The sequence below is a fragment of the Pipistrellus hanaki genome, assembly GCF_964339955.1.
Source record: "Pipistrellus hanaki genome assembly, chromosome: 15".
Taxonomy (NCBI): Eukaryota; Metazoa; Chordata; class Mammalia; order Chiroptera; family Vespertilionidae; genus Pipistrellus; species Pipistrellus hanaki.
This window is the reverse complement of record NC_140517.1, coordinates 45,285,792-45,306,640: the sequence shown is the minus strand read 5'-3', so window position 1 is coordinate 45,306,640 and position 20,849 is coordinate 45,285,792. Positions and strand designations below refer to the sequence as shown.

General features: G+C 57.7%; 2 protein-coding genes and 1 long non-coding RNA gene across 13 annotated transcripts in view; 1 reads left to right on the top strand and 2 right to left on the bottom strand.

Moving 5' to 3' along the window:
• LOC311633534 overlaps positions 1-20,849 on the bottom strand; it is a 176,790-nt gene that overhangs the window by 72,813 nt on the left and 83,128 nt on the right. The gene's annotated exons all lie outside the window — the stretch shown is intronic.
• ZSWIM9 (zinc finger SWIM-type containing 9) lies at positions 1,927-14,049 on the bottom strand. Of its 5 annotated transcripts, none has more exons than XM_084905863.1 (4): positions 13,922-14,049; positions 12,620-12,906; positions 11,822-12,134; positions 1,927-4,925 (listed from the first exon to the last, which is right to left on the bottom strand). In XM_084905863.1, the coding sequence occupies exons 2-4, from the start codon at positions 12,895-12,897 to the stop codon at positions 2,841-2,843; spliced, it is 2,676 nt and encodes an 891-aa protein (XP_084761989.1). In that variant the 5' UTR covers positions 12,898-12,906; positions 13,922-14,049; the 3' UTR covers positions 1,927-2,840. The 5 variants fall into 5 exon arrangements, with proteins under 5 accessions (XP_084761989.1, XP_084761988.1, XP_084761990.1 ...); XM_084905862.1 differs by having other exon boundaries at positions 13,918-14,014; XM_084905864.1 differs by lacking the exon at positions 13,922-14,049 and adding an exon at positions 13,112-13,199.
• The window catches only part of LIG1 (DNA ligase 1), a 28,010-nt gene continuing 21,433 nt past the window's right edge, over positions 14,273-20,849 (top strand). For 2 of the 7 annotated variants that reach the window (XM_084905830.1, XM_084905824.1), the window contains exons 1-5: positions 14,273-14,374; positions 16,211-16,280; positions 17,849-17,935; positions 18,778-18,925; positions 19,559-19,736. In XM_084905830.1, the coding sequence (XP_084761956.1) occupies positions 16,264-16,280; positions 17,849-17,935; positions 18,778-18,925; positions 19,559-19,736 (430 nt within the window). In that variant the 5' untranslated portion in view covers positions 14,273-14,374; positions 16,211-16,263. Of the gene's footprint in view, positions 14,375-14,415; positions 14,460-16,210; positions 16,281-17,848; positions 17,936-18,777; positions 18,926-19,558; positions 19,737-20,849 lie in introns of those variants that run through there. The other 5 variants (XM_084905825.1, XM_084905828.1, XM_084905827.1 and 2 more) reach the window with 5 other exon arrangements.

The following is a 20,849-nucleotide window of genomic DNA, read 5'->3' as shown; positions in this document are numbered from 1 at the left end:
GGTCAAGGGCATGTACATTGGTTGCGGGCACATCCCCAGTGGGGGGTGTGCAGGAAGCAGCTGGTCGATGTTTCTCTCTCATTGATGTTTCTAGCTCTCTATCCCTATTCCTCTCTATAAAAAAAATCAATAAAATATATTTTTAAAAAAATGGGGGACACAGCCGAAACCGGTTTGGCTCAGTGGTAGAGCGTCGGTCTGCGGACTGAAAGGTCCCAGGTTTGATTCCGGTCAAGGGCATGTACATTGGTTGCGGGCACATCCCCAGTGGGGTGTGTGTAGGAGGTGGCTGGTTGATGTTTCTAGCTCTCTATCCCTATTCCTTCCTCTCTATAAAAAAAAAAAAAATCAATAAAAAATATTTTTAAAAATGGGTGACACAGATCACTGGAAAACAGGGCATGTTAATAAGCAATTGAGAGCCCTCTGGGGACTGGTACACACACTCACTCATCTATCCTCGGATACGCACTATTATTATCTCCAAACTGTAACGAAGACAGAATAAGAAACCACATGTCACATAGCAAGTAAGTACCAGAGCTGGGATTGGACTGAGAGAGTCTGGCTTTATCCTCTGTATGCTTAGGCACCGCTACACTGGTCAATAGCTACATGGTATGCTCTCAGAAAGTGCTGAGGTTGTAAAGAATAATGTTGAGACTGGCCTGTGTTGCTCAGTGGTTGTGTTGATCCATGAACCAGGTCACAGTTCAACTCCTGGTCAGGACACATGCCTAGGTTGTGGACTCGATCCCTAGTGGTGGGCATGCAGGAGGCAGCCGATCAATAATTCTCTCTCATCATTGATGTTTCTATCTCTCTCACTCTCTGAAATAGATAAAAACGTATCTATAATAATAAAAACATAATGTGCTGATCAGACCAGACATCCTTCTGGACAAACTTCTGGGCGAAGCTGGGGCTGTGAGGGAAGCCTGGGTCCCAGGTCCCAGAGTGAAGCTGGAGCCAGCAGCTGGAGGAAGGTCTACACTTGCACAAATTTCATGCATCAGGCCTCTAGTATGTATGCGTATATGTAGTATATCCTATCTAATAAAAAGGGAATATGCTAATGGACCCTCACACCCTCACAAAAGAGGGTGGGTCTGGCTGTTCTGTTGCTCCTGTCTCAAGAGAACCACAGTCCCCTCAGCCCCCCAGCCGGCCAGGGTTGGCTCAAGGCACAGGCAAGCCTCGGATGTCGGATGTCGGCTGCCCAGCTGCCCAGGGCTGGCCCAAGGGCTGAGCAAATGACTGAAAAAGTAGGGTGTGGGGGGGACTAGGTCAGCAGGGGGATTAGTGAGGGACGACCAGATAACTGAACAGCAGGGTGCATGGGGTGACCAGGCTGGTGGGGTTGGGGAGTGGTAGTTGGGGGTGACCAGGCCAGCAGGGGCGGGGCAGCAAGAGGTGACCAGGCTGGTGAGGGTCAGTTAGGGGCAACCAGGCTGGCAGGCGGGTGAGCAATTAGGAGCCAGCAGTCCAGGATTGTGAGAGGGATCCCCTTAGGGGTACCCGATTAAAGAGGGAGCAGGCTGGGCTGCGGGGACTCCCCCTGTGCACGAATTCCGTGCGTGGGGCCTCTAGTATATATATGAAACATTGAGAAAGAACGGAGTGGCTTTAATTTACCTATTTTTTGGGGTGAGTCCTTAGGTGAACTGTTCAGGGGTGGCCCTTAGGAGGTGACGTTGAGGGGAGGCCTGAAGGGACCGAGCTGAGCATGTGGAGCAGCCAGGGGTACAGGAAGCCTAAGCTGCCGGGGAGACGGGTTCCTTGTGGCCCCTTCCTCCCACCGGCCCCCAGCAGCCCGCGGAAAGAATGGAGGAATGCTGGACCATCTGGACTTCCCTCCGGGCCTGGGCCCCCGGCCCGCCCCCAGAAGCCAAGAACTCAGCATGGAAACCAAAATAGTGCTGTTTTATTCCAATCTTAAAGCACAACAGCCCGACTGCTCCCCTCCGCCACCGCCACAGGAGGCCCCCGACCATCCCCAGCCCTCTCCGGGCTCCCTCCTGCTCTGACTTCTGGGAATGACCGGCCAGCAGGGGACGGGACCCAAGCCTCCAGTCCCTGGGGAGAGAACCCAAATCACTCCTTCCTGTCTTCTCTCCCCCCATTTTCCGTTGTTGGGTCCTGTAGGTTCTTCCCTCTCCACCTTTCTCCTTCCCAGCCCCTCCTCCTGCCTCCCTCTGCTTCTTCCCGTTTCCTCTCCATTCCGTCTCCTCTCTCGCCCTCTCCCCATTCCTATCTTTGGAGGGAGCGGTTATAGGGTTAAGCCTCAGACTGACCTGCTGGCAAAGCCGCAAACAAGCCCCAGCTTGGAGGGCACAGCCCTCTACGCATCACTGAGCTTGACCTTGCTCCCTAGATCCTATCTGGGTAGCTAGTGGGCTGTGGGAGGGGCAGCCAGTGCTGCCAAAACAAGTGGAACTCACAAGAACAAGCAGCACATCTTCTTGTCTCCTCCCCTGACCTCTCCTCCATTGGTCCTCCTCCTTCCTTGCGTTGCCCCTCCTCCCCCTGCGCTCCGCGGACGTGGCCCCAGAGCCAGGTGTCCTCCCCTCCTCTGTGGTCCTTCCTTCCTTCTGCCCCGGCCGGACCCTGTCGATGCCTCACCGTCTGAGGAAGCCCTCAGCATCCACGCTGGCCGACACCTTCCACGCCTGTGGCTCCAGGACCCTGGAGACCCCTGACCACTTTCCCTCCGACCCGGAGAGGCAACCCCGGAGGTGGCCGGCGGGGCGGGGCGGCCTCCTCGGCCCGGCCTTGTTATCTTTGGGATCAGAGAATGCCCTCCGGCCCTCGCGGGGAGGGCGGCGGGCGGGGGCTGAGGGTCAGGACTCGGGGGCCCTCCCCCAGCAGCCCCTGAGCAGGTCCGCGTGGAACAAGGCGGCCCCGGTGAGGAGGCGCGCCGCGAAGAGGTGGCGGCAGGGCAGGCGCCGCGCGGCGTGGATGGAGCAGCTGCAGCGGGTCAGGGCGGCGTCCAGGAAGAAGTCCGAGGCGCCGTCCTTGAGGGCGAAGCCCGCCCCGGTCGTGTGGAAGCCCCGGGCCCCGTGCTGCCTGGCGAAAGACAGCTCCTCTTCCACCAGGTCCGCCAGCTCCGGCCCGCAGGCCGCTCGGAACTTGGCCAGCGGCTCCCGGTCCGCCTCCCGCTCCCCGGACGGGCAGCGAGGTCTCTTTGGTTCTCCCGGGCCTTCTCCTTCGCGTCCGTCCTGAAGTCTGGCCCCTGCCCGTTCAGGGTCACTCTCCACCACAGACCCCGTGGGGGTGCCGCACACGACCCCGTTCCCCAGCCCCGGACACCCCCCTCCGGCATCCACACACTCCCTGCCCGGCCCTCCTGGGTTCTTGGGGCCCCCTCCGTTCTCCAGGCCTGTCACCCGCGTGTCCCCCAGCTGGACCAGAACTACGTCCTCCAGGTCCCTTCTCCTCTTGCCCCCCGACCATGCTCCCCTCTCTCCTCTGATTTCCGGCCCTCTCCTCTCCGGTCCCCAAAGGGGCGCCCTTTGGTCTCTGTCCTCAGGGACCAGCTCCGGGGGTTTCTCCGAATGGACCCCCCTCCAGTTCCCGACCTCCATCCGCCCTCCCTTCTCCGCTTCCCCGGGGAGCCCCCTCTGGTCCCCGGGCTTCAGCCCAGAGGCTTTTGCATCCGGCCCCTGCCCGCCCCTGCAGCCGCCTCCCTCCAGGCCCCTGGCCCTGGCCCAGTCCAGCGGGGCCCTGCCGTCCGCGGCCTGCAGAGGCCTAACCCTGCGGTCCTCCACCTGCGCCACCCTCCAGGGGTGCCCTTCCAGCCCCCTCAGGCCCTGGTCCTCCACGGGGGCCCCCCTCCAGGCGTAACCTTCCAGCCCCCAGTCCCCCTCCCCCTCCAGCTGGGCCCCCCTCCAGCCCCGGTGCTCGCTCTCCAGCTGGGACCTCCTCCACACGCTCCCCTCGAGCCCCCTCACCTTCTGGTTCTCCAGCTGCACCCCTCTCCAGTACCGGATCTGCACCCCCCTCTCCTTCTCGTGTTCCGACTGGGCCCCGGGCCCGACTCCGGCCTCCAGCTCCCGGGCCCACTCCTCTAACGGGGCGCCTCCCCAGTCCCCGTTCTCCCGGCCCTGGCCCTTCTCTCTCTCATCCTCCACCGGGGCGCCCCTGCCCCGCTCGCCCTCCAGCCACGGTCCCCCGCCGCCGTCCAGCGCCGCCTCCCCGGCGGCCTCGGCCCACTGCATGGCCACCAGGTCGCGCAGGCACTGCGCCAGGCTGCGGGACGGGCTGAGGCGGCGCAGCAGGCGGCGGCGGTGGCCGCGCACCAGGGCGCACGCGTCCAGCGCGCGGGCCGCCTCGAAGGCGCGGAAGCGCACCCACATGTCGCGCCGGGACGCCCAGTGGCGCTCGAAGTAGTCCACGAAGGCGGCGGGGCCGTGGGCGCGCAGCTCGCCCAGCGCCTCGGCGTAGGCGGCGGGCGACGGGGCGCCCACCAGGCGGCACAGGCGCGGCCACAGCCCCGGGTCCTCGCAGCCCGCGCCGCCCAGCTCCTGCGCGCGGCTGAACAGCGCCTCCAGGCCCTGTGCGCGGCAGATCTGCACGCGGGCGCCGGGCAGCAGCTGGCGCACGGCGGGCAGCTGCGCCGCCACCTCGGGGCCCGCCGTCAGGCAGCGCACGCGGCCCTTCACCTCGGGCGCGCTCTGCAGCAGCGAGGCCAGCGCGAAGCGCAGCAGGCTGGGCGTGCCCGGCCGCGCCACGCAGCAGGCGGCCTGGCGCGCGCGGCCCGCGCTGTCCACGCACAGCACGGCCAGCAGGTCCAGCGCGCCCTGCAGGCCCGGCAGCCGGTCCACCAGGAGCAGGCGCGGGAAGCGCCGCAGCAGCGCGCGCGTGCGCGACGTCAGGAAGAACACGGTCTCCACCACCGCCTGGTTCTCCATGAACACCAGCTTCACCTGAGGGCGGGGCGGGGAGGCGGGAGGAGGTCAGGGCGGGCCGGGGGCTGCCGTGCCCAGCTCCCCCCACCTCAGTTTCCCCTTCTGGGGGGTAGGGGGTGTTGGAAATCCATTCGTTCAAGTGGGCATGCAGTTATTATGTTGACCGGCAGGAGGCAGTGCAGGGCGATGGTTAAAAAAATGTGGGCCCTGGAGGCCAATCGCCTGGGTTTGCCATCCTGCACCACCATCTAACAGCTGCGTGATTTTTGCACTACACATCCTCTCCGAGTTTCCGTTTCCTTACTCGCAAGGAACAACAACAGCCAGTAATTACTGGAATCGAGAGCGGAAGCAGGCTAGCGATCCCTTCCTGCGCTGGGAGGCAGCCCAGGCAGCGGCTCTCGGTGTGGCCTGGACCAGCGGCGCCGGCGTCACCTGTCAGGATCTTGGCAGAAGTGCGTCTTTTCAAGCCCGCCCGCTCCTGCTACGTCAGGAACTTGGGGGATGGACCTAGCAACCTCCGGTGACAAGCCCGGCTCAAGCGTGAGAACCACTGGTGTGCTAAGGCGCAGAGACCACGGAGCCGGACTGCCGGGGTTGGAGTCCGGGCCTCACCACTTTCCAGCCTTGTCATTGAGCCTGTGCCTTGGCTTCCTCGGTAACCTCCTCTCCCCCCCCATTTCCCTTTCTGGGAGCAGAACACTCTTCCCTCCAGCACGGGGAGGCAGATCCCGCAGAAGCCCAACCTCCGGGCTGTGTGGCTCCCGGCAACTGCCCTGACCTCCACCTCATTTGTGAGATGATGATGATGCCGAGGGTACCTCTGCGGCTGGAAGGCTGAAATCAACGAAAGCATTTAGAATGCTGCCTGGCACAAATATTGCTGTTATTCAACAATACTCACTCAAAAAGCAAGTGCTTTCAAAGTGTTCATTATCACTATGGTTATAGAGTAACCAGAGGCCTGGTGTATGAACGTTCATGCACTGGAGGAGGAGGGGGGTCCCTCAGCCTGGCCTGCCCCCCCTGGGAGCCCTCAGGGGCAGGAGGTGCCACAGCGATCAGGGGAAGGTGACACGCCCGTCACACCTCTGCTGCTGCCACTGCCGGCAGCATAAGCCTCAGCCTGCCCTGGTTACCTGAGCCTTGGGTGGCCCTGGGTGGCTGGGAGCTGAGGGGACTGGGGGCCACCACCTTGTGCCTATGGGTGCTGCCATCTTGGAGGGAGTGGCGGTTAATTAGCATATTTCCTCCTTATTGGCTGTGGGTACTGCCATCTTTGTGAGGGCGTGATGGTCAATTAGCATATTCTCTCTTTATTAGATAGGATTATATAGTAAAGACCAGGTCCCCATAATGGTCTTCTCTCTGGCTCTCTCTCACCCCTTCTGGCCATGGCACGTACTGCCCTGAAGCATGTCACCTCTATGTTGGCTGGTTTGCTTACTGCCCGTTTGCCCTGCCTGAGAGGTAAGCCCTGAAGGATTTGCTGCATTTCAGACACCTGGCCCCGAGCGAGGGCTCAATGCCTCCTGCACATGTGCGTGCACCAGTGTGTGGGTGTGAGTGATCTCCAAGGCCTTCGTCTCTGGAGTGGAGGTCAGGGTACAGTGTTTGAATCCTGGCTTTGCCCTTTTTAAAAAATATATATATATATTTTTATTGATTTCAGAGAGGAAGGAAGAGGGAGAGAGAGCTAGAAACATCAATGATGAGAGAGAATCATTGATCAGCTGCCTCCCGCTCGCCCGCCCCCCACCGGGGACTGAGCCCACAACCCGGGCATGTGCCCTTGACTGGAATTGAACCCGGGACCCTTCAGTCCTCAGGCCGACGCTCCATCCACTGAGCCAAACCAGCCTGGGCCTGGCTTTGCCTCTTAGTAGCTCTGAGTCCTTGGGCAAGTGACTTCCCTTGCATGTTAGCCTCAGTTTCCTCGTCTGCAAAATGGAGAGGATAAAGCCTGTTGAACAAGGTCCTGGTGCGGATAAAACGCGATCATCTGTGTCCAGAGCTTGGCAGGCAGCTGGCGTGAGTCAGATCCCAGCTACCACTACTGCCTTCCCCGAGCTCTCAGCAGCCTTCAGATGTCACATGTCCCTGCTTCCTTCCTGGAACACAGGTGGCTCTCTGCTTCCTTATTGGCTGTGTCCTTCCCCCCAGGCACCTCCTCTGCCCGCTCCTCCCCTGCAGAGTCCCAGCCCTCTCCGCTGTCCCTTCGCCAGGCTCTGCCATGGGAATGCAGTCACCGCCGTCACCACCTCTAAGCTGACAGCTCCGGTTGTGGGTCTCCAGGCTCCAGTCCTACCCACCTAACGGTGTCGGCACCAACGTGGCCCCTCGGACAGCGTGCGGGGCCGTTGAGACTAGTGGCCCAAAGCTCTGAAGTTGCCTCTCACTCTCTCAACCTGCCCCCTGTCCACCTAGGGCTCCAGCGTCCACTCCACAGCTCAGGCCCTGGCAGTCAGGGCTGATTCCTGGTTCCCCTCCTTCTCCACCCTCTGCGGGCGATCCATCCATCCCCACGTCTTAGAAGCGGCCTTCATAATGAGTCCGGTATCTGAACGCTTCCCCGACCGACGGACCCCCATGGCTACCGCCCTCTCTCACCGGGCTCTGCAGCTGCCCTTCGCTGCAGAGTACCAGAGGGGCCTTTTCAAAACCATCAGATCACCCTTCCCCTGCTTAAAAGCCCTGCTCAGGACCTGGCATCACTTTTCTTTTTTAATCCTCACCCAAGGATATTTTTTCCATTGATTTTTAGAGAGTGGAAGAGAGAGGGAAAGACAGAGAGAAATATTGGGGCTGCTTGGGCCAGGGACAGGCCAGCAACCAAGGCACATGCCCTTGACTGGAATCGAACCTGGAACACTTGGTTCTGCAGCCCGAGGTCTCTATCCACTGAGCCAAACTGGCTAGGGCAGTGGTGGGCAAACTCATTAGTCAACAGAGCCAAATATCAACAGTGCAACGATTGAAATTTCTTTTGAGAGCCACATTTTTTAAACGTAAACTTCTGCGGAGACCGGTTTGGCTCAATGGATAGAGCGTCGGCTTGGGGACTGAAGGGTCCCGGGTTCGATTCCGGTCAAGGGCACGTACCTTAGTTGCGGGCATATCCCCAGTAGGGGGTGTGGAAGAGGCAGCTGATCGATGACTCTCTCATCAATGTTTCTAACTCTCTATCTCTCTCCCTTCCTCTCTGTACAAAATCAATAAAAATATATTTTTTTAAAAATAAATAAATACAAGTTTTTTTTAAAAAAAGTAGAGATCTCAACTATAAATAAATAAATAAATAAATAAACGTAAACTTCTTCTAATGCCACTTCTTCACAATACTCGCCCAGGCCATGGTATTTTGTGGAAGAGCCACACTCAAGGGGCCAAAGAGCCGCATGGGGCTTGCGAGCTGAGGTTTGCCGACCACGGGGCTAGGGCATCATCACATTTGAAGTAAAATCTAAGCACAGATCTCTCCACAGACTCAGCCATGACCCATCTCCTTCTACAAGACCATTAAAAACACCACATTAAAAAAAAGAGAAGAAGAAGAAAAGAAAAAGCACTGCATAGCTCTCAGCTTTTGAGAGGAAAAAAAAAATAACACAAGGAAAGAAAAGCAGAAGCCAAAGAGAACAAGGCAATTGCTTTCCTAACCCCGAAATCATACATTCAGCATCTTAAACAGTATTGGAAGGCAATACATTGTATGAAAAAGCCAAGTAGGAGCACCGCTGAATTACCTCACAGCACCACTATAATTTTTTTCAACCGCCATCCGTTTTTACGCTGTTACTTTATGATTTAATTTATGTCAGCACAAGTTTCAATCTGGTGTTGGCTGATATGATGTAAAAAGAGGCTACATGAAGCCCTATCCGGTTTTGCTCAGTGGATAGAGCATCAGCTTGTGGACTGAAGGGTCCTGGGTTCGATTCCGGTCAAGGGCACTTGCCTGGGTTGTGGGCTCCATCCCCAGAAGGAGGAGGCAGCCGATCAATGATTCTCTCTCCTCATTGATGTTTCTGTCTCCTCTTCTCTGAAATCAATAAAAGATATATTTAAAAAATAAAGAGGCTACACACACAGAGAACACGTCCTGCCATAAGGCTGTGTGACTATTGAGCGGGAGGAAGTGCCCAGGTTCAGACAGGGCTCAGGGAAAAGGCCCCCCACAAGCCTGTGGCTGTCACTTGCTTGGCAGGCCCAGGCCTCTCTGCCCTCCTGTCACATGAGGCAGGGTCATGTGACTTGCTCTGGCCCACAGAGAGTGACTAGAAGCTGTAGCAGCCCTTCCTGACAGATATGGCCCTTATGTGGGACGGGTCCCCATCTCCCTGTACTGACCCCACCGCCAGGGTGTTCTTAGGCTTCTGTGATGCCTGCAGAATCAGTGGGGCGTGTGCAGGAGGCAGCGGATCGATGTTCCTCTCCCATCTGCCCCGCAGGCTCATGCCCATCTTTCCTCCAGGCAGGAAAGAAAAAAGCACAGCCAGGGGCAGAGACCAGTCTCCTTTCCTTCTCTCCTTCCTTCCGGGCTTCTCTTCACGCCCATACCAGCCCTGAAGTTGGGTCAAAGCCGCAAAAAGCTTCCTCAGAGGTCCAGCATTCTTGCTGTCCCTCCAGCCCACAGAGCTTGCTCCTGCCTCTGAGCCTGCGCACTGGCTGGTCCCTCTGCCTGGAACCCGCTTCCCTCATTATACAACTCAGCGCGCACCCCCACCCCAACCCCGCCCCGCATCCCACTGCAATGCTTGATCTGGATGCTATGGGTACAGGGATGTTTTTACTTTGTGAACACGCAACACACTGTGTGCTTACCATTCATGCATTTCCTATACGTGTCGTTCAGTTTTTAAAATGCGGGCGTGGGCCCTGACCAGTTTGGCTCAGTGGGTAGAAAGTCAGCCTGCAGACTGAAGGGTCCCAGGTTCGATTCCGGTCAAGGGCATGTACCTGGGTTGCGGGCACATCCCCAGTGGGGGGTTTGCAGGAGGCAGCTGATGGATGATTCTCTCCCATCGATGTTTCTAACTCTCTCTCCCTCTCCCTTCCTCTCTGTAAAAAAATCAATAAAATATATTAAAAAAAGGAAAAAAAGAAATGCAATTTAAAATCCAGTTCCTCGGCCCTACTGGCCATGCTCAAGGGCTCGATGGCTAACTGTGGCCGGGACTTCCCTGCAGGCAGTGCAGCCTCACCAACCGTTTCCATCACGGCAGGAAGTTGGACTGGGAGGTGCTGGTGCTGCACCAGAGGGCGTCTCTGAGGGCAGGGACCACCTGGGTCTTCGCCGCCGCCGCCCCCCAATGCCCCCGTACATAGTGGATGAAGGAATGAATGAAGGAGTGAATGGATGAATGAATGACGAAGGAATGAATGAAGGAGTGAATGGATGAACGAATGACGAAGGAATGAACGAAGGTGTGAATGGATGAGTGGGAGGGAGAATGAATGAATGAGGGAGTGAATGGATGAGTGGGAGGGAGAAGGAATGAATGAAGGAGTGAATGGATGAGTGGGAGGGAGAATGAATGAATGAAGGAGTGAATGGATGAACGAATGACGAAGGAGTGAATGAAGGAGTGAATGGATGAGTGGGAGGGAGAAAGGGAGAATGAATGAATGAAGGAGTGAATGGATGAGTGGGAGGGAGAATGAATGAATGAGGGAGTGAATGGATGAGTGGGAGGGAGAAGGAATGAATGAAGGAGTGAATGGATGAGTGGGAGGGAGAATGAATGAATGAAGGAGTGAATGGATGAACGAATGACGAAGGAGTGAATGGATGAGTGGGAGGGAGAAAGGGAGAATGAATGAATGAAGGAGTGAATGGATGAGTGGGAGGGAGAATGAATGAATGAGGGAGTGAATGGATGAGTGGGAGGGAGAAGGAATGAATGAAGGAGTGAATGGATGAGTGGGAGGGAGAATGAATGAATGAGGGAGTGAATGGATGAGTGGGAGGGAGAAGGAATGAATGAGGGAGTGAATGGATGAGTGGGAGGGAGAAGGAATGAATGAGGGAGTGAATGGATGAGTGGGAGGGAGAAGGAATGAATGAAGGAGTGAATGGATGAGTGGGAGGGAGAATGAATGAATGAAGGAGTGAATGGATGAACGAATGACGAAGGAGTGAATGAAGGAGTGAATGGATGAGTGGGAGGGAGAAAGGGAGAATGAATGAATGAAGGAGTGAATGGATGAGTGGGAGGGAGAATGAATGAATGAGGGAGTGAATGGATGAGTGGGAGGGAGAAGGAATGAATGAAGGAGTGAATGGATGAGTGGGAGGGAGAATGAATGAATGAAGGAGTGAATGGATGAACGAATGACGAAGGAGTGAATGAAGGAGTGAATGGATGAGTGGGAGGGAGAAAGGGAGAATGAATGAATGAAGGAGTGAATGGATGAGTGGGAGGGAGAATGAATGAATGAGGGAGTGAATGGATGAGTGGGAGGGAGAAGGAATGAATGAAGGAGTGAATGGATGAGTGGGAGGGAGAATGAATGAATGAGGGAGTGAATGGATGAGTGGGAGGGAGAAGGAATGAATGAGGGAGTGAATGGATGAGTGGGAGGGAGAAGGAATGAATGAGGGAGTGAATGGATGAGTGGGAGGGAGAAGGAATGAATGAAGGAGTGAATGGATGAGTGGGAGGGAGAATGAATGAATGAGGGAGTGAATGGATGAGTGGGAGGGAGAAGGAATGAATGAGGGAGTGAATGGATGAGTGGGAGGGAGAAGGAATGAATGAAGGAGTGAATGGATGAGTGGGAGGGAGAAGGAATGAATGAGGGAGTGAATGGATGAGTGGGAGGGAGAAGGAATGAATGAGGGAGTGAATGGATGAGTGGGAGGGAGAATGAATGATGAATGAATGACCCCGCCAGCCTCTCCCGGGACCCACCTTGGCCTCAGGGTCCCTGTGGAAGAGGCCCTGCAGCACGTGCAGGGCGTCGATGACGCTGTGGTCGCGGTCCTTGCAGTAGGAGAGCAGGCGGTGCACGTCGGCCAGCACCAGGAACTGCTTGGAGATCTTGTTGGTGGTGCGCACCGGCAGGCAGGTGTTGGCCAGCAGGCGGCCGGGGCGGAAGTAGTAGGCGAACTCGATGGGGCAGGCCGGGTGCGAGTGGGTCAGCTGGCACTCCGTCACCACCAGGCGGTCCCGCAGTGGGCTCAGCTTGACGATGATGAAGGCGGGGCAGCCCGCCTCGTGGTGCCTGCGGAGGAGCCACCCGGTCACCCCTGGGCACATCCCCACTGCCCTCTTCTTCCCTCCTCTCCTTTTCATTATTCTTTTATTATTATTACTTTAATATATTTTATTGATTTTTACAGAGAGGAGGAGAGAGGGATAGAGAGTTAGAAACATCGATGAGAGAGAAACATCGATCTCAGCTGCCTCTTGCACACCCCCTACTGGGGACGTGCCTGCAACCAAGGTCCATGCCCTTGACCGGAATCGAACCGGGACCTTTCAGTCCTCAGGCTGACGCTCTACCCACTGAGCCAAACCGGTTTCAGCTAAGCTTCCCTCCTTGACCCTCTCAGCCTCTCTTACAAGGTTCACTTAGCTGTTTCACCTGGCATCTCCCTCTTCCAATCCCTGGGTGTGGGGCTCTGTGCTTACCCCTCCTCCCCCCTGCTCCCCTAACCCTTCCAGCGCGCAGCAGGGGCGGGGGGGGGGGTGGCTGAGCTCACTTACCCCATGGCGGGCCGGCTGGGGGCACGCACGTCCTTGCACACCAGCCGCACGTAGCTGTACTTGAGCTCGTCGATGAGCGTGTGGAGCGGGGGCAGCCGGGCCCAGTGGCAGCGCGTCAGGTGCATGGAGCTCTGGACGAAGAACAGCGCCCGCCGCTGCTGGCACCACGCGTCGAAGAACCGGCTGAACTCGGCCCAGGAGAAGAAGGCCCGCGCCAGCAGCTCCTGCTCCTCCTGCTCCTGCTGCCCCACCGCCGCCGCGCCCCGCGGGGGCTCCATCCTGGGCACCTGCGCCAAAGGGGGCGGGGGGGGGGGGCAGGTGCCTGAGCCGGCAGACCCCGCCCACCGGAGCATCCCGCTCCCTCCACGTTAGACCTGCCTCTTGGCCACGGGGGCCTCTATGGTCCCCCCCCCCGCCGGGGGGGTACAACCCCATCATCTCTAGAAACAAACCTCCACCCCATCCTCAGCCTTCTCCCACCTCCTGCATTACCCACGGACGGTCGGACGGCGGGAGCCTGTCATCCTGGCCCCTCACGCCAGCTCTGGTTCCCGCCTCCGTGGACGTGACCCCTCTCCCAAAACACGACTCCTGGAGACTTCCTCAAATAGGCTCCCAACTTGCAGCGAAGACCTCCTCCCCGCCTGCAGATGTGTCTCCGGCGTGTGGCAGTGACCTCTGGAGCCCCCATGCGTAAGGACCGCTCCCCTCCGCGTGTCTGCACTCGGCTGCGCAGCGGTGACACCCCCCCTCAAAGATGCTCCATCCCCACATGTGCCCCACATCCCGCCGGGTACCCCTCTCCCCCAGGCACAGTCTTCATGCACCTGCAGCTGCTGGCCCTTCCCCAGGCGTAGCTCCTGTGAGTCGCCTCCCCCAGGGGTGGCCCCCGTTTCCTAGAAATACTTCCATGTCTGGGTGTCCTCCCCACAGACGGCAGGGACTCAGTCCTCGCAGACGTGCAGCCCGCTCACTGCGGGCCAGTTCTCAGAAATGTCACTACTACTCGTCTGCGTCCCCTTCCTGCTCGGTCTCACTTCCCTCGTCCCCCTGGGCCCCACTCCTTTCCTCTACAGGGATCACCCTCCAGGGGTGCGTTGTGGTCCGAGACTGGGCCCTTGGTCCTCAGATACCCTCCATCACTCAGATGCTCCAGCGTCCGGCTGCGCGACCCCAGCCCCTGCAGCCCCTCCCCGCCCGCCCGCTCGCCCGGCCCCTCCCAGCCCCGCCCGCCGCACCCAGCGGTACCTCCTCCCTCCCCCAGATGTGCACCCTTCTTCCCGCCCCTCCCCACTCACCTACCCGCCCCGGAGCGGCGTCCCACAATGCCCCGCGCCAAGGCCCTTGCTCCCGGGATGCCCCGCGCGGCCTCCGGCCTCTCTTCCCGCCGTGCCTCGCGCAGCGGGCTGCTTCCAAGTCTCCCTCTTTCCCCGTCGGTCACTCCGGGGGCCCGCAGGCACATCCGCGGGTCCAGACCGAGGAAAGGCGCGGGCCTGCTCCCAGCGTGCTCTGCGGGAGGGCTCGCCCCGTCTTCACCCCTCCCCTAACAGCTTCCCGCCCCGGAGACTACAACTCCCGGCATCCCTCGGGCGGCTGCGGCGCGGACGTCGCCCGGGCCCCGCCTCCCAGCTCGGCCCCACCCCCGGCCGCCGAGGTCTGCGCGCGAATTCCGTGGCGCGAATTTGGGAGCGCAGTCGAGTACCCGGGGGTTCCCGGTGAGGCGCCCGGGGCTGCGGCGCGCGGGGCCAGCGCGAGGCGAGTGGGGCGGCCCGCGGGGGCTGAGGGGCGCCCGGGCTCGCGGCTTTGCGGGGATTTGCCGGCTTCGGCGGCCGGGGGCGCGGTGAGGAGGGGGGAGCGCCGGCAGCGCGGCCGCCGGAGGGCGGAGGCCGGGTGGGCCGGGTGGGAGGTAGACGCGCGGCTGGAGCTAGTTGGACGAAGAGGGTTTCGCGTGAGGTTTGGAGGGGCCGGGCCCCCTGGGTGGGGGCACAGTCAGGAAATGGCTTAAATGGACTGGGGCACCGAACATTGGAGGGGCCGAGGGATGCGGGCCCCCGGGGGCGGGGCCACCCGAAGGGCGGGACCACCTGAGGGGCGGGGCCACCTGAAGGAAAAGGGAAAAGTTGGGGGCGGGGTCATCTTTAGAGGGGTGGGCCATGGAGAGGCCAGTGGTCGGCAAACTGCCGCTTGGGAGCCACATGCAGCTCTTTGGCCCCCTGAATGTGGCTCTTCCACAAAATACCACTTTTTTTTAAATTTTAATTTTTACTGATTTTTTTACAGAGAGGAAGGGAGAGGGATAGAGAGCTAGAAACATTAATGAGAGAAACATCCATCAGCTGCTTCCTGCACACCCCGTACTGGGGATGTGCTCGCAACCAAGGTACATGCCCTTGACCGGAATCGAACCCGGGATCCTTCAGTCCATGCTACCCACTGAGGCCGATGCTACCCACTGAGCCAAACTGGTCAGGGCAAAATACCATGTTTTTAGCAAAGGCCAGCTTAGCAGTACCCTAATAACAATGTACCTGCCTATATATTGTAATTTAAGTTAAAAAAATGTGGCTCTCAAAAGAAATTTCAGTCGTTTTGTACTGTTGATATTTGGCTCTGCTGACTAATGAGTTTTCCGACCACTGGTCTAGGCCAAGGCCTTGTGGAAGGTCGGGAACCTCCTGGAGAGGGCGTGGCCTGGCCTCGGTTACCTGTGAGGGGGCGGGGCCAAGGGGCGGGCCTTGGAGGCTGGACGGGGAGTAGGCCGCCTCCCTCTGAGAAGGGGTGGGGCCTAAGTGAAGGGGGCGGGGTACAGTGAACGGGGTACACGCCTGTAAGGAATGAGTACTAACTCATTGGGGAGGACATGTAGGTATGGAAGTATTTCAGGGAAGCAGGGGCCACCGCTGGGTGGGGAAGGGCCAGCAGCTGCAGGTCTATGACTGGCAAATCTCACTGACAAATTATCCTGGTCCAGCCCTGACTGGTTTGGTTCAGTGGATAGAGCGTCTGCCAGCGGACTGAAGGGTCCCAGGTTTGATTCCGGTCAAGGGCATGTGCCTTAGTTGTGGGCACATCCCCAGTGGGGAGTGTGCAGGAGGCAGCTGATCCATGTTTCTCTCTCATCGATGTTTCTCACTCTATCATTTTCCCTTCCTATCTGTAAAAAATAAACAAAAATATATTAAAAAATTTATTCTGGTCTGAAAAAAGGGGAGTTTCATCTCGAGGGGGAAATGCATGTTTCTGATTTTGTGGATATTTTTTTTTCTTTCTGCAAGAAGGAGGTTTATGGCCCTAGTCGGTTTGGCTCAGTGGATAGAGCATTGGCCTGTGGACTGAAGGGTCCCAGGTTCGAGTCCAGTGGAGCTTGGGAGCTTGATGGGGAGGGGGGAGCTGGATGGGGAGGGGGGAGCTGGATGGGGAGGGGGAAGGTTGTAGGAAGCAACTGATCAATTATTCTCATCATTGAGGTTCCTATCTCTCTTTCCCCTTCTTTCTGAAATTAATAAAAATATCTTTTAAAAAAGGGAGGTTTGTGAGTTTTTGTATCTGCACAAGCAGCCTTCTCACCGAGTATTTGGATTTCTGTTCCAGAACAGCAGACAGGAGAAGAGGAGGAGCGGGGAAGGGACACTTTTGCCGCCATCATGCAGCGAAGTATCATGTAAGGAACCCTCGTCCCCCTTCTCGTCTTAAACTCTTCGAGTCTCTGCTTGTCTCTGTAACTCGCTGCCTTTTCTTAGAAAAACTCAGGTTGGCATTTTCCAGAAGTTGATCAGTATGGAAAACGGGGAGTGAGTTAACTAAAACATTTTAGGTGCAGGGTTCGGAAAGCCTAAGCCAGTGGTCGGCAAACTCACTAGTCAACAGAGCCAAATATCAACAGTACAACGACTGAAGTTTCTTTTGAGAGCCACATTTTTTAAACTTAAACCTCTTCTAACGCCACTTTTTCACAATAGACTCGCCCAGGCCGTGGTATTTTGTGGAAGAGCCACACTCAAGGGGCCAAAGAGCCGCATGTGGCTTACGAGCCACGGTTTGCCGACCGCTGGCCTAACCCAGTGGTTCTCAGTGGCGGTATTTGAGGTTGCCACAGCGGGGTGAGAAGGGGTAAAGGCCAGGCTTGCTGCTAAGCATCCTTGATGCAGCAGCGAATGGTCTGGCCTGTCCTGCAGGCATGCCCAGGTTGAGAAGCCCTGTACTGAGGCAGGGCTCAGGGAAAGGGGGAAGGGGATTGGGGATTACTTGGCTGTGTTGTTGAAACCTTCTGGAGTTAATAGTTGGATCCAGGTGCCAAAGCTTTGCCCCTGGGAATCCGTCTCTCACCATGTTTCAGCTCTGCTTTCCTTCACGTTACGTCGTGCTGGCAGGTTCTGGTCCTTGCGCTCTGGCACCAGAGAGTAAGCAGTCCCGGTGGGAAGAGCTGCCTCTCTCCCAGCTGTTCCCACAATGTCCAGGCTCATGTTTCATTGGCCCAGCTTAGCCCCATGCTGGTCCCTGATCCAGGGCTCTGATTGGCTAGGCCTGGGGCACGTGCCCACCCCCTATGCAAATCTCGGGTACGGAGAGAATTTGGGGAAGAGGCCTCCCAGGAGGAAAGTCGGGGGCTGTGCCGAAACCGGTTTGGCTCAGTGGTAGAGCATCGGTCTGCGGACTAAAGGGTCCCGGGTTCGATTCCGGTCAAGGGCATGTACCTTGGTTGCGGGCATATCCCCGGTAGGGGGTGTGCAAGAGGCAGCTGGTCGATGTTTCTCTCTCATCGACGTTTCTAGCTCTCTATCTCTCTCTCTTCCTCTCTGTAAAAAATCAATAAAATTTTTATTAAAAAAAAAAAAAAAAGAAAGTCGGGGGCTGTTATGAGGAGCGAGACAGACCCAGACTTGGACACCACCACGCAGACCTGGGACACGGTGGCTCATGCAGACCCAGGCTGCAATTTTCTCACGTGATGAGAAATGCGGGGCTAATCTGCCCTCTTACACTACGTGCTTAGTTAATACACGTCACCGAAAATGGGGATGTGGCATGCCTCAGGTTGAGTGAGGGCAGGAAAATAAGCAGAGTGTTGCCTCCTCATCGGGGCTTCCGTTTCCTTACCAAAGGGGGTTGTTTGAAACCTGTTACACGGTAGGTGGGAACTGGCGTCAGAAGCTGTAGAGGACATGGTGGATCAGAGGAATTATTGCTGTTTTCATTTCTTTCTCGCCCCTCCTGTGCTCGCTCCTCCAGGTCATTTTTCCACCCCAAGAAGGAGGGCAAGGCAAAGAAGCCGGAGGAGACACCCAGCGGCGTCAGAGAGATCGAGGCCCCTCCGAAGCACGTAACGGGTCTGGGATGTGGCGAAGCTGTTCCTTTGTCAGTCGGGACTCTTGGCCGCAGGTGTTAGAAACTCAGCTCAGACTCTCTCCGAAGGGAATTTTTGACTTCCGTCACTGACGTCCAGAGGGGATGTCCAGCTTCAGGCACAGCTGGATCCAGGGCCTCAGAGTTGTCTTCAGGGCTCTGCTTCATGTCTCCAGAGCGGCGGTCGCCAACCTTTCGGACCTCACGGGCCACCGGTTGGAGCAGCGGTCGCCACTGCGGACCCCTGGTGGTTCTGAGGTCTGAAACGCCGGCTCTAGAGCAGACTCTCTAAGAGGCGGAGAAGCTGAGTTTGCTGCCAGCTGGTCAGATTCAGTGATTTTCAACCTTTTTCATGTCATGGTACACATAAACTCATGACTAAAATTCTGCCACACATCAGAAAGGATTTTTTTTTTGCTCTCAGCTTCACCCATCACACAGTGGGCACACAGGAGGTCTCCCGAGATTCATCATGGACAGATGGATAACTCAGAGTCTGTGCTTACGCTCGGCTGGGTGGCTCAGTTGGGTAGAGCGTCATCCCAATACACCAGGGTTGCTGGTTCGATCCCTGGTCAGGGCACCAATGCCAGAAGCAACCAGTGAATGCATAAATAAGTGGAGCAACAAGCTGATGTTTTTCTCCCCCTTCCCCTCTCTCTAAAATCAGTGATAATTAGAAAACAGCATATGCTTAGGAGGCCCCTAGGAAATGCTCATTGATGGCGGAAAGGAGAAGAAGCAGACATGGTGAGGGAGCTGGAGTGTCTGACCCTCTCTGCCAGCTAGAACGCCCCCGTTGCCCCCCCTTCCAGGGTGGCGCTGAAGGAGCGGAACAGAGCGGTGCCTGAGAGCGACTCTCCAGTGAAGAGGTCAGGGAGGAAGACGGCCCGGGTCCTGTGCAGCGAAGGGGAGGAGGAGGAGGAGGAGGAGGAAGCAGCCATCCCGTCCCCCAAAGACCAGGTGGGTCCCATCAGCCTGCCCCCTTTTATGGGAGAAACCCTAATTCCCATGAGCCTTTGGGGGGGGGGGGTGCAGCAGCCACCCAGGGGGGCCCCGGAGACGTGGGAAGGGTTTCGTGGTTGTGTCCTGGAGCAGCCGGGCTGGTCTCCAGGGTCCTACGTCCGCCTCAGTCCGGGACCTGGGGCAGGCCCCCTGACAGGTGTGCCTCACCTGTGACGTGCAGGTCACTTGGCACCTGCCTCTCTGGGTGGCTGTGAAGAGGATGGGTGTCAGGTCACACATGGATCTGGGAAGAAGGCCTAGAAAATGGTCATTGATGGTTGACTGGAAAGGAAGGGCCCAAAGCTATGGGGTCTCTCCCGTTCTCACAGCTTGTCATCTGCTCTGCACTCTGGCTCATTTGTGCTCTTTAGAGAGAGAAGATGCCTACCTTGCTTAAGCCACTGTTGTTTGTGTCTTATTTCAAATACTAACTCGTCTTCTTTGGCATGGAGAGGAGGAGAGACACAGAGGAGAGGCCTAGCATCCCTCTCTGCTCTCAGCTGCTTGGGAAATGAGATAGTAGGGTGCTCCCTCCCCCCCCCCCCCCCCCAGCTCCGACCCCACCTAATTGCTCTTTCTTTCTTCTTCCAGAAGCCTGCCCCCAACTCTCCACAAGTCTCCCCGCCTCCAGGCCCTGTCACGTCCCCTGAGAGCAGCCCTCCCCTCGCCAGCCCTCCCCTCCCCAGCCCTCCCCTCCCCAGCCCTCCCCTCTCCAGCACCTCTCCCGCAGCCTCCGTCTCCCCGTCAGGGATCCCGAAGCGGATCACAGGTAAGGACACGGGCCCTGCCCTTTCAGTTGCTCGTCCTTGTCCCCACCTGGTCCAGCACCAGGCAAACATCCTCCTGACGCTCTGAGCTCGGCCTGTGGTTGAGAGCACAGCTCCACCGTCCGCTGGCTGGGTGATGGGCAGGTGACTTCCGTCACCTGCTTTTGTCCCCCTCTCTGTGTGGATACGAGGAGATTTAAGATGATGAGTGTGGTTCGCATGTATTGCCATTGATGGTGTGGTATCCTCCTATATAAGAGAGAGGAATATGCTAATTACCTGTTACGCTGTGAGGCGTAACGACCAACCACATAACGACCGGATCACGGATCTGCAGGAGGGTGGGGTAGAGAACTACAAGTGGGCAGCAGAGAGCCACAGGAGGGGGCAGGGCAGCGAAAAAGCAGGAGGCGGAGAGCTACAGGAGAGGACAGGGCAGCGAGCTAGGAAAAGGGATCGGGGGAGCTACAGGAGGGCGGGGCAGCAGGCGGAGAGCTACAGGCGGGTGGCAGCGGCCTCCAGGCACACGGATCTGTGCACAGGGCTACTGGTAAGAAATAATAGTGGTGACGAGGGCTGTGGGAGCACAGAACGGGGCCAGCCGAGAGGAGGCGGCCCCGAAGATGGGGTAGGGTTCGCTGTGTTGGGAAAGGGCGATGGGAAGTGTTGCAGCCGAGAACAGCACGTGCAGAGGCCAAGAGGTGGGACAGCGTGGTTGTTCGGGGAGTCCTTACGCTTCGGGGTTTCTGGAGAATCCAGTGCAGTTTGGAGAGTAGAGAGAATCTGAGGACGGTGGGGAGAGAGGAGCTGAGGAGGAGAGTGGGGACTGGCTCCCGGAGGGCCCTGTGTGTGAGGCTAGGGAGCCTGTGAGGCTAGGGAGCTCGGGCTGTGGCCTGTGGTGCTGGGGAGCCAATGGGGGAGGTAGGGAGGGAGGCTGTGAGCTGGAAGAGCTGGTCAGGCCTTCGGGAGAGGTGGTGCTAATAAAGTAACTGAGTGGCTCGGCTGACACTGATCGGCTTGGGGTGAATCAGGGACCCATTGTAGAGGAAGTGACATTTGAGCTTTGTCAACAACACGTGCAGGGGTCCAGAGGGTGACAGTGCGGAGTGTTCGGG